At 47.3% G+C, this 15,528-nt stretch overlaps 1 protein-coding gene across 1 annotated transcript in view; it reads left to right on the plus strand.

Annotated features, from left to right (window-relative positions):
• The first annotated feature begins 22 nt into the window (after positions 1-22).
• The window catches only part of CHSY1 (chondroitin sulfate synthase 1), a 78,946-nt gene continuing 63,440 nt past the window's right edge, over positions 23-15,528 (plus strand). Inside the window, exons 1-2 of the mRNA XM_014946140.1 lie at positions 23-126; positions 9,942-10,437. Coding sequence (XP_014801626.1) covers positions 80-126; positions 9,942-10,437 — 543 coding nt within the window. The 5' untranslated portion in view covers positions 23-79. The remainder of the gene's footprint in view (positions 127-9,941; positions 10,438-15,528) is intronic.

Raw genomic sequence — 15,528 nt, forward strand, 5'->3', positions numbered from 1 at the left:
GGGCTGCCGCCCGCCGCCCGCCGCCGCCCCGCCGCGCCGCCCCGGCCCGCCGGCACAGAGCTTCCTCTTCGTGGGGGTCATGACGGCGCAGAAGTACCTGCGGAGCCGCGCCGTGGCCGCCCACCGGTAAGCGGGAGTTGGGGGGGGGGGGAAGGAAGGCGGCTCCGCTCTCCGCTCGGCTGCCGTCGGCCGGGCTCGGGGGGGGTTCGCTGGGCTTGGCTCGGCTCGGGTGGGCTACATTCGGGGTGGGCTCAGGTGGGCTCGGCTCGGTACGGCCGCGTTCGGGATGGTTCGGGGCTGGGCTCGGCGCGGTTCGACCGCGTTCGGGATGGGCTCGGCTCGGGTCGGCCGCGTTCGGGGTGGTTCGCGGCTGGGCTCTGCTCGGTTCGGCCACGTTCGGTGGGTTCGGGGATGGGCTCAGGTGGGCTCGGCTCGGTTCGGCCGCGTTCGGGATGGTTCGCGGCTGGGCTCAGCTCGGTTCGGCCACGTTCGGTGGGTTCGGGGCTGGGCTCGGCGCGGTTCGACCGCGTTCGGGATGGGCTCGGCTCGGTTCGGGTAGGCTCGGCTCTCAACACGGCCGTTTGCCCTGGCGGAGCGGCTGAGGTAAGAGACCCCCGGGTGGGAGCCCTTGCGGCCGGGATCCACCCCACCGGCCCCGGGACCGCTCGCCCTTCCCTGGGGCAGGTGTGAGCGAGCTGAGGGGCCCCCTCAGAGCACACGGAGACCCCCGGTCCCCTCACACCGGCCCGGGTGGGCAGCGCTGGGGCACTTGCCCGGCGACCGAGCTGGGCTGGGCCGTGGGGTGAGGGGAGAGCGGTGCCCCCAGCTCTCCTCCGCTGCCTGGGCAGGTCGGCGGAGACACGAGGGGTCGAGTTGAGTGGTGTTGATGGTCTGGTTGGGTCTATACCTGGCAGGCAGCCCCAGTGGCCTTTCCTGAGGTTCAGGTAGCCCCACCGTAGCAAGGGGGCACCTACTGCTGGTCACCGGGATGGTTGAAGTGCTTCCCTCAGTGCTCCTACCTTGGGCATGGCCACATCACGCTGGTGCAGCCCTTGGCTGCTGCTCTGAAGGGAGCCGACAGCCTGATAATAATAAAGTTTGGAGAGTGCTGTAACCCCCTGGATAGGGAAGAAAGACCATTGTGCCAAGCCAAGAGCATGTGCTTAGGCATGAGACTCACTTAGGAAAAGGCATCTGGAAACAAAGACTAAGATTGGCCTTTTGCTCACCACAGCTGTTGCTAAGGCTGGACCAGGTAGCGAAACAGCTTGAATGGGGAAAGTCAAAATGCTCCTAGCTTCGTGCCGGTGAAGCTGGCGCAGGAACAGGGGTCTCTGAGCCGTGTGCTTATTACCTGAGTACACCCGTTTTTGGAGCAGGGGAGATCTTTGTGCTTGGAGCTGCGTGCCGCTCACTGTGGCCCGCGGCGTGGTCTCCAGCCCTAGCTGCATATTGCCGCCAGCGCTGCGTGCTAACGGGACTTCTGTCCAAAGCCTCGGCAGCATCAGAATAATCATCTCTTCTGTGAGAGACGTGTCTGTGGCTTTGGAGAAACTCTTCGCTCTGCTGAAATATGCTCGTTGCTCCGGTGTTCGCGCCAGCAGGCAGTGCTGAGAGGCTGCGCGGGAAGCCTGCTTGGGAAATCTGAAAGAGTTAAGAGCTAAAATGTCAGCTCGGGTACACCCTGGCTCCGATTGAGCACTGCACAGGCAGCGCCCTCGGAGGAGCAGCCAGGAGCTCTGGTGCGGATCTTTCTCTGATAAAACATCCCCTTTAGTCTTGCGCTAGAAGAAACCCTTCTCCATGTCCTGCCTGCCCAGGTTGAAAAGTACTCGGCCCTATTGGCTGGTAAGAACAGAATGGGAAAACCATGTATGACGGACCATCTCCTCCTCCCTCCGCCCAGCCCCAGTTTTGGGAAATGGTAGCTCTCTTTACATCAGCATCAAATGCAGTAAAATTGCTTAATTTGGGCGATCTGAAGCATGTTGTCCACCAAAGATGGTTTTAAAGGAAACATCATTCCTTCTTTCAGCAGTAGACCTGTAATTAAGTTACACAGAGTGTGTGATTGATGCTTTGAAATGGGTGAAAGAATCTGTTTCTTCAGGGTTATGTATTCTTCACCGTGTGGGATGGAGCGTTTTGGATTGCAAATCTCAAGAGCCGTGTAATTCCCATTTACATATGGAAAGGCTGGAGTCATGTTGGGACATCACATAACAGGTTTTATGGCAGAATAGTTTGTCTAGCATCCATCAGATTTTGGGTCAAGAATTAGAGAAGGGGAAATTTATCACAATATTGTCCAGAGATGAATGTTAGTTGTGGAGCGTTTCACTTTGCTGGTGAGGGAAGGATTCTTGTCCCTGTCTTTGCCCGTGCTTGCTGAACAGTCCCGTGCTGTGGGAGAGCTGGGTTTACAGAACCAGATCTGCAACATCTGCTCACAAAAAAAAAAAAAAATAAAAATGGCTAAAGATGGAACTTAACCAATTCAGCTAGCGGCATTGGGCTCCTTCAGCCCTGGGAAGCAGATCTGAGTATTGCTTTTTACTGCATTGCTATTTTGGTTTAACCTCTAGAGATGTGATCCGCTCTGGGAAAGGATGAATAAAGAGACCTCTTAACATTGCGGTAGGGCTAAATGCGTTTTTTCTCCCCTCTGTTGGTAAAAGAAATGAGCTAATATCCTGGTGACAGGAAGACATCTTTGGGGAGAAGTGGGGAGAGGGGGAGAGGAAGACAAACCTGAAATCTTAAATGGCTTTTGATTGCCATGAAGTACTCAAGCAGACAATTGCTGGGATTACTACATTGACAAAGCATCCTGGTGAGCTGAATCGCTGGCACAGCCAGTGAAATGGGAAGCTGCTAGCAAGGCATTCCCGGGGTGGCAGCGTGTGCAGAGCCTTGATACCACGCTAGCCAGGGCGCTGAAAGGAATTAGGGATTCATAGGCTGAATACCTCCAAATTGCTGTGGCTCAAAGGCCATTTACAGACACAGCTAAAAGGGACCGGAGCGGAAAGCATTTGCTGATCCTTGCTGCTGTGAATCCAGATAGAGTCTAACAAGAGGGGAAGCAATCCACTTCCTGAACATCAATCATGAGCAAAATGACCACTGCAAGGCAAAATGGGCCTGCTGGATTTTTGGGAGACCCTGGCTCTTTGAAACAGTCGTGCTTTTGTAGTCTGCGAGGCAAGAGAATAAGCTTTTAGATCTACAGGTTTTGGGAGGGGAGGTTTGTAGCTCCAGCAGTTATTGCATCTGACAGCCCAGGTTAGCAGAGCTTCCCTTCCAGGAGGCCAGTAAAGTGCAGCAGCAGAAAACTGCGGTGTCACATCAAAGGACAAGAAATAGTCAGGAAAAGAGCTGTGCAGGAAGGAGTTAAGGTATGGCTGGAGTTCAGGGAAAGTGCAACAATATGTGCTAATGGTTTTGCAGTTGGAGGGAGTTGTCCTAAAAGAGCTGCAGGAAGGAGAGGATGGCAATAAGCAGTCTCCCAGAAGATTTAAGTCTGCTGTCTCAGAAATTTCAGGCAGTTAGGCGGTTAACTCTTTTTGGTGTGTGTTTTTTTTGTGGTTTTTTTTTGCATAGCAGCTAGATTTCCTGGGAAATGTAGCAGGAGAGTAGTGTGAATGCATTTAATGGCGAGATGCTGGCCTTTGGCAGGATCTCTGCAGGAACACAGCTGCAGTGCTCCTCAGTTTGGGACAGTCCCCGCTCGAGGCCAGCCACACGCGTGAGGACTGTGAGTGATGCCGGGGCTCATCTCACAGTCAGAGGGATGCCCTTTGGGAGGCACCATTTCAAACGTGCTCCCACACTGTTCTTGGTGGCTTATAGGAAACAGACTGCACTGGAATCTAAATACCTGAGTGCTTGGAAAAGCTTAAGTGAAAGGCAGCCAGAAGGATTTGGGGTCTAAAGGAGTTTGTATTATCTGTCTCAGCCTGTGGTAGCTGCTGCAGAAGTGTAATACGAAACACATTTTTGTGCTGCTTTTAAATTGAGAGCCCAGGTCGAGGCTGTTGGGTGGTATTTGGTTTTGGTCCTTTCTGGTTGTGAGAGAGGTAGTTGATGGATTGTGGAGCGTGTGCTCTGGCCTCTCAGGAGGAGATTGTGTGAAGTGACTTTGAACATTGTGACAGGTGATACCCGTTTTGCTTAACACATCAATCATACTGCAGTATCCCAATAGTGAGAACCTGGTGTGTCCTGCTCTTGTATCTGAGCAGTAAGCAGTTACCTAAAATTTGCAAGAATGCTTAAGGAACAGTATGAAACAAGTTCAGCGAGAGCAACTGGCATGGATGCGTGGGGGACATGGAGAAACAAGGTTGAAACAGTATGAAACAAGTTCAGTGAGAGCAACTGGCGTGGATGCGTGGGGGACATGGAGAAACAAGGTCACCTGCACACCCTAAAATAGCCATATGGCCCAAAACTCTGGGACATTTGGGCTTTGATCTTAATCTGACCCACTGAACATTGGTGTGCCTATGGATGAGGGATCCATTTCTGTCCCTGTTTCCACAAGGAAGGTAGCTGGATGGATATCCATGGACAGAAAACTGGCACCACTATTGGTGTGCCTATGGATGAGGGATCTGCTTCTGTCCTTGTTTCCACAAGGTGGATATCCATGGACAGAAAACTGGCACCACTTTGAATGAAAGGAGTTGAAGGACTGTAAGTAGCTGTAGAAGCTGCTGGGTTCTCCATTAAAGCTAGATACCAAGCTATCCTGCAAAAATATGAAAGGAACTCTCCTTTAAATCTGAATTCTGTAATGCAGACCTTAACTGACAAACTCTTTTAAACCCATTTGGAAACTTAAAATAAAGAGCTTGTTTTTCTGATCTCTCATGATGGTCATCTGCAGTACCACATGCAGAAGCAGCGTGCTGGTGTTCTTGCCCAGTTCTCATGGCTAAGCTGTGGTTCATTGCTTCCCCGGTAGCAAGCATTGCTGGAAAAAAGGGACCTTGAAGAGCAGTTACACAAAACTAGCCCTAATTCAGCCTGAAATTTAGCTGAATCCTGTATTCAAGAAATCAGTCTTTTAGGTCCATTTGTCTTGCAGAGTTCTTCACGAATTATGTTTTTCTTCAGCATAATTATACAAGTTGACTCTTTCTCAAAACTTTAAATGGTTTCTCTGATCTCCTCTAAGGAGGGTTCCCAAGCTGCAGACAAAAACCAAATACATTTTTTTGTAATCGTCTTCAGTTTGGGTCTCTACAAAGGGAGCACTGTCTGTGCAAAGCCACTGACCATGCTTCTGCTGAGTCTGCAGAGCTGATAACAAAGCAAGGTAATACAAATAAATACTAAACACTGGAAACTGAATATAAAACATTCCAGACCTGTGCTCCTCCTGCTCCAAGCTATGATTTTTAAATGTCGTCTTAAAATAAGAAATGACTTATCACAACATTTGGTGACTAGAATAATGGTCACTTCTTAGAAGATACCGGGGATTTTTAGTACTCTCTTTGTGCACGCAATTTTCTGTGTTGCATGAATACCTGTACCAGCTGTGACAGAGTCTTTGCACCCACGTTGCTTGTGACTTGCTCAGATGAGGGTACACACAGGATATCCTGTGCATAAAACCAGTTAAGGGGTGGTAAAATTGACTTGGTAGCCACCAATACTGGAATAGTCCTCATGTCCTCTACTAAGAGGTTTCTTCTGAGAGAGAAGAATTAATTACCTAATTTTTCTGTGTTTGTATTTGTTTAAAATGCACTTTGATTCCCTTGTCAACCCCTAGCTTCTAGTTTGCTGGCCTTATGTGTCCTGTGTGCTGAGAGAAACCAGGTCGCACCTAGTCGTGCATGTTTTTGCTCCAGGGGAAGGTAATAGGGAGCCTCACCGTCCTGATTCATGCACATCCTCCGGTTTAACCGAGCAGATTCAGATTACACGGAGGAGATAAGGCTGGGATCTGTCAGAGCAGTTCAGTTGCTGTTTTTAAATGACCGGTTCAGTACACGTATCAGTTGTATTCAGAACCTGATATTTCTCTCTGGAGAGAATCGAAATGGCCTGAGGTTGGCTGAGGCCACCAGGGATCACTGCAGTGGAGGTGGTCTCTGCGGATGTGGATACAGGAGCCTGGTGGCAGAAAAGTTGTGACCACATTTCCTTTAAACAGCTGAGGGTGACAGAGGAGCCCTTGTGGGGGGAGGAAGGGCGTCAGGTGTTGCTAAAAATATTTTCCCTGTTTTTTCTTATTATCAAACTTAAAATTCATTTGCAGATGCAGTCTGCAAGTCTGATATTAGAGAAGCCTTGACCAGGCAAGCAAAGTCAGCTGGTGGGAGTGGGTGCTGGTGGGGCCACAGGAGTGGGAAGATGATGAGACAAGAGCTCTGTGCCTGAGGAGCCAGAGGCGTCAGGTTGCTGCCCATAACCTGAGAGCAGATATAGCAAACTGGACTGGAGATGGGAGGATGGGCAAGAAACATAGCTGTTATCAAGCTGATCTGCAGAATTGCTTGCGATTGAGCCAGGTCTGATTCTTTGCAACATCAGATAAAAAAGTTAAAGGTAACTTGGATCAGAATTATGCCAGGGGAGGTTCAGGCTGGATATTAGGAAAAATTTTTTTCACTGAAAGGGTTCTCAGGCATTGGAATGGGCTGCCCAGGGAGGTGGTTGAGGCACCATCCCTGGAGGTGTTCAAAAGACAGGTTGATGTAGTGCTGGGAGGTATGGTTTAGTGATGATGCTCCTTGTTTGTTGTGTGGGTGTCTATTTTTGTCAGTTAGGTTGATGGTTGGACAAGATGATCTTTAAGGTCCCTTCCAACCTAGAAGACTCTGTGATTCTGTGAATTCCCCTACGTTGATCTGTCCTTAGTTCTGCTGATAGCTGGGGTCAGAAGAACGTACTTGTAGTTCATCTTACAATTTGTGGTTTGGCTTCTTTGCCTGGGTACAACAACATGTTTCCTGAGCAAATTTTTCCCCCAAAAGGGGCCGCGTGGAGCAGCGAGCTGTGGCTTAGACATAGTTCTGTATTTTTTCCCCCAAAAGGGGCTGCGTGGAGCAGCGAGCTGTGGCTTAGACATAAGGAGCAGCACATGGTGGCTCCCATTGTTCCAGCCTCTGCCGAGCGACGCTTACATTGACACAGACACAGGCAATTTTTTGACGTGAGAGCATATTTCGTCTGTCTGAGCTCGAACAAACGCTCGAAGCCACAGTTGCAAATAACAGGGCGAGTTGTCTCATCCTCGAAATTGCGTTGTCGCAGGAAATGAACAAAGGCTTAGTCAAGCTGTGCTGGGGCATGGTCGCCGTGAGATCCCAAGGCTTAAGTAATGTTGTGGTGCTGACCCAAGCCACACACTGATCCTTGGGGTGTGGATATCACTAGGGCATGGTCTTTCTGTGTGCGTTGCGCCCCCCACGTATGCAGGAATATGTCTCTGGTTTACTTCTCTTTTAGTATGAAACTTAAATATGGCCCAGATCCATGAAAAGATGGGGTCAGACTGGCTTTGAGCTGAGGGGTTTAATGCAATATGAGAACTGGAAATCAAACATACCAGGGTTTATGGATGTACGTGCATTTTGTTCCCTCTCCATTGAATGGGAACTCTTCTCTTGACCATTCTTAAGGGGGGTCCTGAGGTGAGGGTACCCAGTTGGAGAGTAGAGACTGAAGCTTGGAGTGATAGAAGACATCCTGCCTTGTCCATAGTTTGTAATAATTTCAGAAGCAGATCTTTCAAGATATCAAGAGCCAAGTCTGAATATTCATTGTTTGCTTTTGAGTTAACAAAAAAAAAAACAAACAAGGCAATAAGCAGAAATTTCCATAAGACTTTAGCTTATAACTTCCCCTGATGATTGTCTGAAAAGTGCCCTGGGTCCACCCGGAACTGCCTTGGGACCTGGTCACAGTGGGTGAGATGAACTGCCTTTTCTTTCTATGAGATTAAAATTTGAGTGGATCAAGTACCCTTAATGAAGAGGTTTTTAAAACTTAGATTGGGAGTTGATATGGGAACTCCAGATGATGTGTGTGTGGAATGTGGGCGTCAGAAAATAAATAGCAGAACTTCCTTAATGTGAAGTGAAAGTTCAAGATACGAACATGTCTTATTTTAAAACGGGCAGTTTTAAGTACTTTAGCAGGATGGGACTTTATAACCACTAGTACTGATGCATTAATTGCATTACTAATGATTAAAGGCCTCATCACCTCTATTGTGAAGTGAAGGGGAATGTTTCCGTTGCCTTTACTCTGTGCTCTTCAGGGAAGCTGGGATCTAAACTTTTTCAATGAAACACTACCCAGGGCAGTAAGAAATCCAGAAGACAAAGCTTTTAAAGTAATTGGGTGATACTCATTACACAAAGCTGTATTAGTGTGTACTGTTAAGGTGTCAAAGTTGATGTTTAGCTAGTACTAATTAAATACCTTTGCATTTCTCAATGGGACTTGAAGAATATTTCTTCTGAAATATTTTTACATTTCAGACTTTGTACAGCAGCTAATTCTGGAGACTTCAAATTTCAGATGGTCTGTACTGCCCAAAATCTGTTCTCCTTTTGGCAAGAAACCTTTTGTTGAGAGGCATCTGGTGAAAGTGACAGTGATGCATTGAGGGGATACTTGTCCTTTACTGTGAGAGTTTTTTCACATTCAGCTTTTAATATAGGTTATATTCTGATGATAATTCATAGGCACTAAACATAAGTAGAAATACTCTCCCCCTATACAAAAAGGGGCAAAACCTGTTGGTTTACCAATGAAAATAGTTTTCTGTGAGTTTGTGTGAAGGATACGTGTACTCTGTTTTTTTTCACAGGTAGAATTTGAGAAAATGGTACTGAAAGCTTAAAATTCATAATTTTTAGGGCAAGGCTGTAACAGTTACATGATTGAAAATCCTCCCTGGAGGAGGCAGAGTGTTCTGCAGTCTGCCTTGAATCATCCTACCTCTCTTCCTGCATTATAAGTGACCCAGTTTGCCCACGCAGATGGGTTGGATTTGGCAGAGAGGAGCATGGAAGGTGTGGAGCAGATGCTGTCACTGTATTGCTTTGCACAGAAAAGGCTCCTCTTTTGTGATGTTCCTGTCTACTAAAATCTGGTCTGAAGTGTGGGGAAAGCTGCCTGAGGTGTGGGTGTTGGTAGCACCAGATCATCTGTTGGGATTACACGTTTTGCAGGCATTTCTTAGGACTACTTTTCTACTAGTTCTTTGCTGGTATGGGCAGACCCAATGGAGGTTACAGTTGCTGCCCTGCTCTGTGCTTCTCCAGCTGTAGCAAACAGGCAGGAGCATTTTACTTCTGTCAAAGCCCTACGTGCTTCCCCACACAGCATCTGGAGAAGTTGCTGTTTGGTTGGTTTCCCACAGGATACTGATTCCTCACAAGTTCGTGTGAAATGTGCATCTGTTTATTCTCTGGAAGTCAGTACTTCTAAATGCACATTTGAGTTTTTCAGGGGCCTAGAAGGAATGGCAGGTGGATACGATGCTGAATAACTTGCAGGGAAGCTTTGGAGGCATTAAATCCAGTTGCATTTGAATTGTTTGCCCATCTTGGCTCCCTTTGGCTTCGCCCTTTATCTTGTGGCAAATAGCTGTTAGACCAATATTGAGTATGCTTAAGAAATCTCACCTTCCACTAGTGAATTACTCCCATTGAGTTATTTTTCTATCAGACAGAGATGCAAAAATGATATACAGAAGCTTGTCATATCACAATTTTTTGTGTGTTACACCAATTGCTCTGTGTGCCATGTGAATGTCCTCATTTGCGTAGGGGAAAAAATAACCCTTCAAGGCATTTAAAAAAGAAAATTTGTAAAGCAGATGAGGTGTGGTTCCTTTGAGAACTCTGCTAGTACTCTCTGCCCGACTGGTTTGCATACTTAATTAGTCCTTGTTGTCTTTTTAATTCTAGAACGTGGTCCAAAACCATTCCTGGCAAGGTTGAATTCTTCTCCAGTGAGGGTTCGGACACCTCTATTCCCATCCCCATCGTGCCGCTTCCAGGCGTAGATGACTCTTACCCACCCCAGAAGAAATCTTTCATGATGCTCAAATACATGCATGACCACTACTTGGACAAATACGAATGGTTTATGAGAGCTGATGACGACGTTTACATCAAAGGGGACAAACTGGAGAACTTCCTCAGGAGTTTGAACAGCAGCGAGCCCCTCTTTCTTGGGCAGACTGGCCTCGGCACCACGGAGGAGATGGGGAAGCTGGCGCTAGAACCGGGCGAGAACTTCTGCATGGGGGGACCAGGAGTGATCATGAGCCGGGAAGTCCTGCGGAGGATGGTGCCCCACATTGGCGAGTGCCTGCGAGAGATGTACACCACCCACGAGGACGTGGAAGTGGGAAGATGCGTGCGGAGGTTCGCAGGAGTGCAGTGTGTATGGTCCTACGAGGTAAGGACGAGGGTGGGGAGAATGAGGTGTGTGTTTTGGGGGAGGCAGAGGAGAGGGTGGGGGAGGCTGGATGCAGGGGATTGCTGTTGTACGGCTGCGCTGCAGTTCCTCCAGGGCTCACCTTCCTTTGCAACCTGACCATCCAGCTCAGGGGATTGCTGTTGTACGGCTGCGCAGCAGTTCCTCCAGGGTTCACCTTCCTTTGCAACCTGACCATCCAGCTGTACGGTTTCTACGCTTTTTCTTTCTGACGAGTGTCATCCTGGGAGAGATCTACACAAATACGGAAGTGCAACAGTAAGGAGGGAAATGGGGCCTGACATTAGGCAAGTTGGGGTGAGGGGAGGAACCTTCATCATTCATAACAGGTATTTTTATTCAGGCAGAAAGAGAATAAGCTTAAATCAAAATGTCCACGAGTCCCTGCAGTCTTGACTGTCCAAGCCTCTTTAATCTTCTTTAGCTGGGTATGACATGGTATCAGTGTGGAAAATAGATGATACAATTACTGTGCAGCTTGCTGCAGTTGAAATGTGCGAGGTTGACAGATGTTTGCCCTGACAGTGACAGGTTTGTTGTTTTTTTTTTTTCTCCAAACTACAGTGTGGCAGCAATGTCTCATGGTGGCTGGCACTGTCACCTTGCACACTGAGCTGCCTCCCAGCCTGCCCACAGCCCAAGTTTGCTGCTGCTCAGGGGACTTGCTGGCAGCCCCATCCTGCAGACGCCTGCTTAGCAAGTCCTTGACGTCAGCAGACTCTTTCACTGAAATTCAGGGTCTGCCCACACTGATGTGGCTGCAAATTTGGCGTCTTGGGGGGGGTGAAAAAATGAGTGAGTCCCCAGTCTGGTTGTGGCAGAGCTTCCTGCTGGGTGCTGAGGGCCGGCGGCTCCTTGCAGGGGCAAGGGGGGCTTCTCCTGGCCGGGTACGCTGGGCTCTTTGAAGTGAGTCCTGGGTGTTTACAGACTGTCTGATTGAAAACACCTGCTGGGCTTGGGCTGCAGTTTCTCCTCTAGGATCAGGGAAAACCACTGGTGGGTCTGCCTTAGAAAAAAGGGAGAAGTTGAGAGCAGAAGAGAGGGTGAACAGTTTGTCTTGTTACACAAATGTTTACGGCTTGTACGCAACCATCGCTTTGTCCTTTTATGAGATGTGGTAAAGAGGCAGATTCTTCTGCCCGCGTGACAGAAGCTGTGGTCACGGATGACAAGAGATACTGCTGCTGACCCACTCTTTCTCTGGCAAAGACTTGTGTTAAACTTTTGACACCGAATTTCTGCCCCCGGAAGCTGTTGCTTCGTTTCAGTTCACAGTTCAGTGATGGGAAAGCCTCTGAGGAAGGGGAAGGAGGTTTCCAGCTGCAGTAATTCATTCATATCTTTTGTGTGTAAAGACTTTCTGGACTAAGAGTGGCTCTCCAAGTTCCCTGCTTACAGATCTGAAACTAATTTGTGTATTGCCAGTGTTGTGGTTTGGACCGTTCATGAGGAGTCAATACCTTTTTCCACAGTTTTTAGCAGCATAAATATTTCACTCTAGACATTCTGAGTTGAAATAACTTCTAGTGTGAATCCCTGTACTATGTGGCATTTGATAACTTACTGAAGGTCAGCATTTTGGTCCTACTGAAACTGGCAAAGGCCTCCTTAATTCAATATGATTTTGGCTTGAAATAGCTAATGATAGCACATGACTGCACTAGGGATGCTATCTGATAGAATTAGATCAGGCTTTTCTTAAAATCAGTTTTGTTTGATCAGCATCTGTTAAATTATCTACAGTGCTTGATTCTCCCAGGTGCTATGAATTACATAGAATTGGATTCTGTGAAGTGTAGAAACTGTACGATGTTCAGAAGTAACCCAGGAGTGTGAGATGCTAAGGCTCAGCTGTTTTGAAGAGAGGGAAGAGTTTCAGTGATGAAAGCACGCTGCTTCTGCAAGGAATAGGTTCACTCATCTATTTGAGGCTTTTCAACTTAAAAACCTGACATTTTTTCCTTTTTTTTTTTGATCTGGTCCTCTCATTGCCCAGACGACTAGATTAAATGGGCCTGGTATTTTATTTAAGATAAAGCAATAGCTGTGTGAAATAACACAGCTGTTACAACAGCTGTGTTAGGAAAGCTTGGTGTAAAAGCGACATTTTCCATGTCTTGTATGTTCATGAACATCAAGTAACAGGCCACTGTAAGTGAATTGCAAAGCGTTGTATTTCAGTGAGCTTCTGATGGAGCAAAAAGTTTATCTGTGCCTGCTCTGCTGGGGCACGGCCACCACATTCTTCACAGTTCCTGTGGAAAGGGAAGCAGTAACAGCACAAGGCTCGGCAAACAAAACGCCATTGGCCTCAGAAAACCCAAACCTCAAACTTCTCCTTCTCTTCCTGCACTTCTTATTCTGGAGAGCCTCAAGGGACGGCACAAATGAGGAGCTCAGGTCTATGCAGTCACCCCTCAGCTCTCTGGGTTTTGTTCTTAGCATCTCGGACATGGAATGCCCTGCCGGACCTCAGCGCGGGTGGCTTTTTTTCCCTTGCAGTGGGCTCTATGCCCAGAGTCATTTTACTCATCTCCATGACTGTCACTGCCCCCTTTCTCTGATTTTTAGGATCCCACAATGTCTTTACTGTGCTGCTCATCTTCCCTGGCTCTGCCTCTGGTGGTGTGCCCAAATGCGTCTCCAGGCCTGGCTCTGTGTTTTTTTTTCTGCTCGCAGCAGTCTGTCTCAAAACCCTTTTTTTCCCCCCCTTCCTGTGTTTCTGTCACTTCGCTGCTCTCTGCAGTGCCTCTCAGACCACTTCATTAGTGGCACCGGTTATTGCCCGTTTCAAGACTTGTAAAGATTTGTTCACGCTCTTCCTGCCGTCAGGAGCTTTTCAGCAAATACAGTGAAGGAATTGACACCACGATTCTTTGGACTTCCTGTTTTATCTCACCCTAGAAAAGAGGCAGCAACAGTATGTGCGAGCTGGAGGAAAACTGAAGCTCCCTGGGCTCTGGGGAGCTTCGTCTGACGCACCCAGGCTGCAGCTTCAGGACCAGTTTGCAGCCTGTGATGGATTTTAGGTTCCTGTGACCAGGCTTGTAGCTGTTGCCTTACTTGAGACAGGTCAAGTGAGTCACAGATGAGACATGCCTTTTAAATGTAAGTTCTTTATGGCAAGGATTATCATCATTGTGAAAACAAAGCCGGGATTGTTGCTGCTATTTGACAAATAGCTGTAAAACTCAGCCCTCTATAGGGTGGAGCACCCAAAGCTACGGATTTCATGCAGCAAACTGGAAAAAAAAAAATCATGGAAAGAATGGAGCCGTGAAATCTCTGAAGCTTACAGATGGGAGCCTGACAGTTTAAAGAATGTTATAGAGTGCAGCCTGTCCTCTTGAAGAGGACAAAAAGCTTGTACTGATCATGCTGAGAAATGATTCTGTATTTCTAGTGAATATTGATAATTAGAACTTCTGGCACACTGCTGGGTGTTTTTCTCAGGAAGGTTTATATATTTCAGTTTCATTTCCTCTGGCCTGTAGTTCATCTAGTTTGTCTTGCGTGGGTCACAGAGATGTACTAGTTTTGTTTTCTCGTGCACTGCCTTGTGTTGCCACGTGCAGTCTTGGCTATTCAGCCTGAGAACAGGTTTCAGGCTTGATGACAAGCTATCTCATTTGTGATTTAAACGATCCCCACATATTGTTTTCCTTTTTGAGTCTAACGTTTCCTTGAAATGCATCTGAATTACTTAGCCATTGCTCTGTAGCTTAGTGTTGTTTCAGCCTTGTTTGATAGGTGCTGCTGAGTATTGTTCTAACTTGTGTTTAGTATCCTCATCTTCAGTGTGCTGGTAACTTTAATGCAAGCTCTTTGTAGCTACTAGAAATCAAGGCAGTGTTGATACATATCCCCTTAATTTCTTCAGTAATTAAACTCTTCTGACACACATTACTTTCAGGTGATATGAACCGCTTCATGTCCTGCAGCGCAGTAGAAACAGCTGGATCCAGCAGGGCAGCTTATGCTACCTCTAACTGCTGGTGCAAATGCCCAGATGTTTTGCCTGATTTTCCTTCTGTTCTGATTGAGGTGGTGGGAGAAATTAGGTAAGAGCAGCAAGTGTGTCTGGGTGGAGGGGGCAGTGCTTTCCTCCAAACAAGTAACAAGTACTCTTAGATGTCTTGAACTGAGGCAGGTTTTCTTATAATATACATGGAAAAGAAGCTATGACAAAGGGAGCGATCACATCAGGAAGCATGAGCATCAAGGAAGAGCAGCCCAACCTTTTGGGCTTTGACAAAGGGAAAAAGTAGGGCAGCGGTGACTAGGGATAGCGGGGGGCTTCCAGGAGAAGGGGGATTTGAATTAACGTTTCATGTGGTCTTTCATCTGGAGTAATTGAAGACAAATGCTGCTCTGAAATTCACTGAAGTTAGGAAAGTCCTTAAAATGCATGTTATATCTGCCAAGTACATTGACAGTGCCAGAACATACCATTTCTGGAATGGACTCTCCTATGGGCAAAACAGAAGTTTATGGTTTTCTGTAAGATAGCCAGAAGTCAAAAATAGGTAAAGTTCCTGCAGCGATTATCAGAACTGAAAGACTGGGGACAGATGCAACTGTTAACTGCTAACCTTCAGCTCCCTTGCTTTATCCTCTGAGAAGAAGCCTTGTCTATGTGGTGAGAGCATCAGCAGCACTTTTGAAATCAGATGCTGTAATAGATATATATATTGGTCTGGCTTCAAAGCTTGTATGTTTTTTCGAAGTTAGAGCATAGGCACTTGGCAAACCTTGACAGCAACAGATACCTTATCTCTCCGTGTGTGTAGTCCGTTGCATCTCATCATTCAAGAAATATATGATACAAATTGCTTGCGTGTGTGTGAGAGGGAGGATACAAGCATGCCCAGTGTTTTAGGGTGGAAGATCATAAATCATCTCTGAAGCATTTCAAAGATAAAATTTAGTGTTTAAGAAAAGATGTCTTTTTGCTTCAGAGCAAGTTTGAAGTGGGTAGCCATCCGTTCTGGGGATTGAACTTCATGAAGTTAATGAGGAATGGCATTTTGTCAGAGGACAGACAGGTAAGAC

The sequence above is a fragment of the Calidris pugnax genome, unplaced genomic scaffold (genome assembly GCF_001431845.1).
Source record: "Calidris pugnax isolate Ruff unplaced genomic scaffold, ASM143184v1 scaffold134, whole genome shotgun sequence".
Classification (NCBI taxonomy): domain Eukaryota; kingdom Metazoa; phylum Chordata; class Aves; order Charadriiformes; family Scolopacidae; genus Calidris; species Calidris pugnax.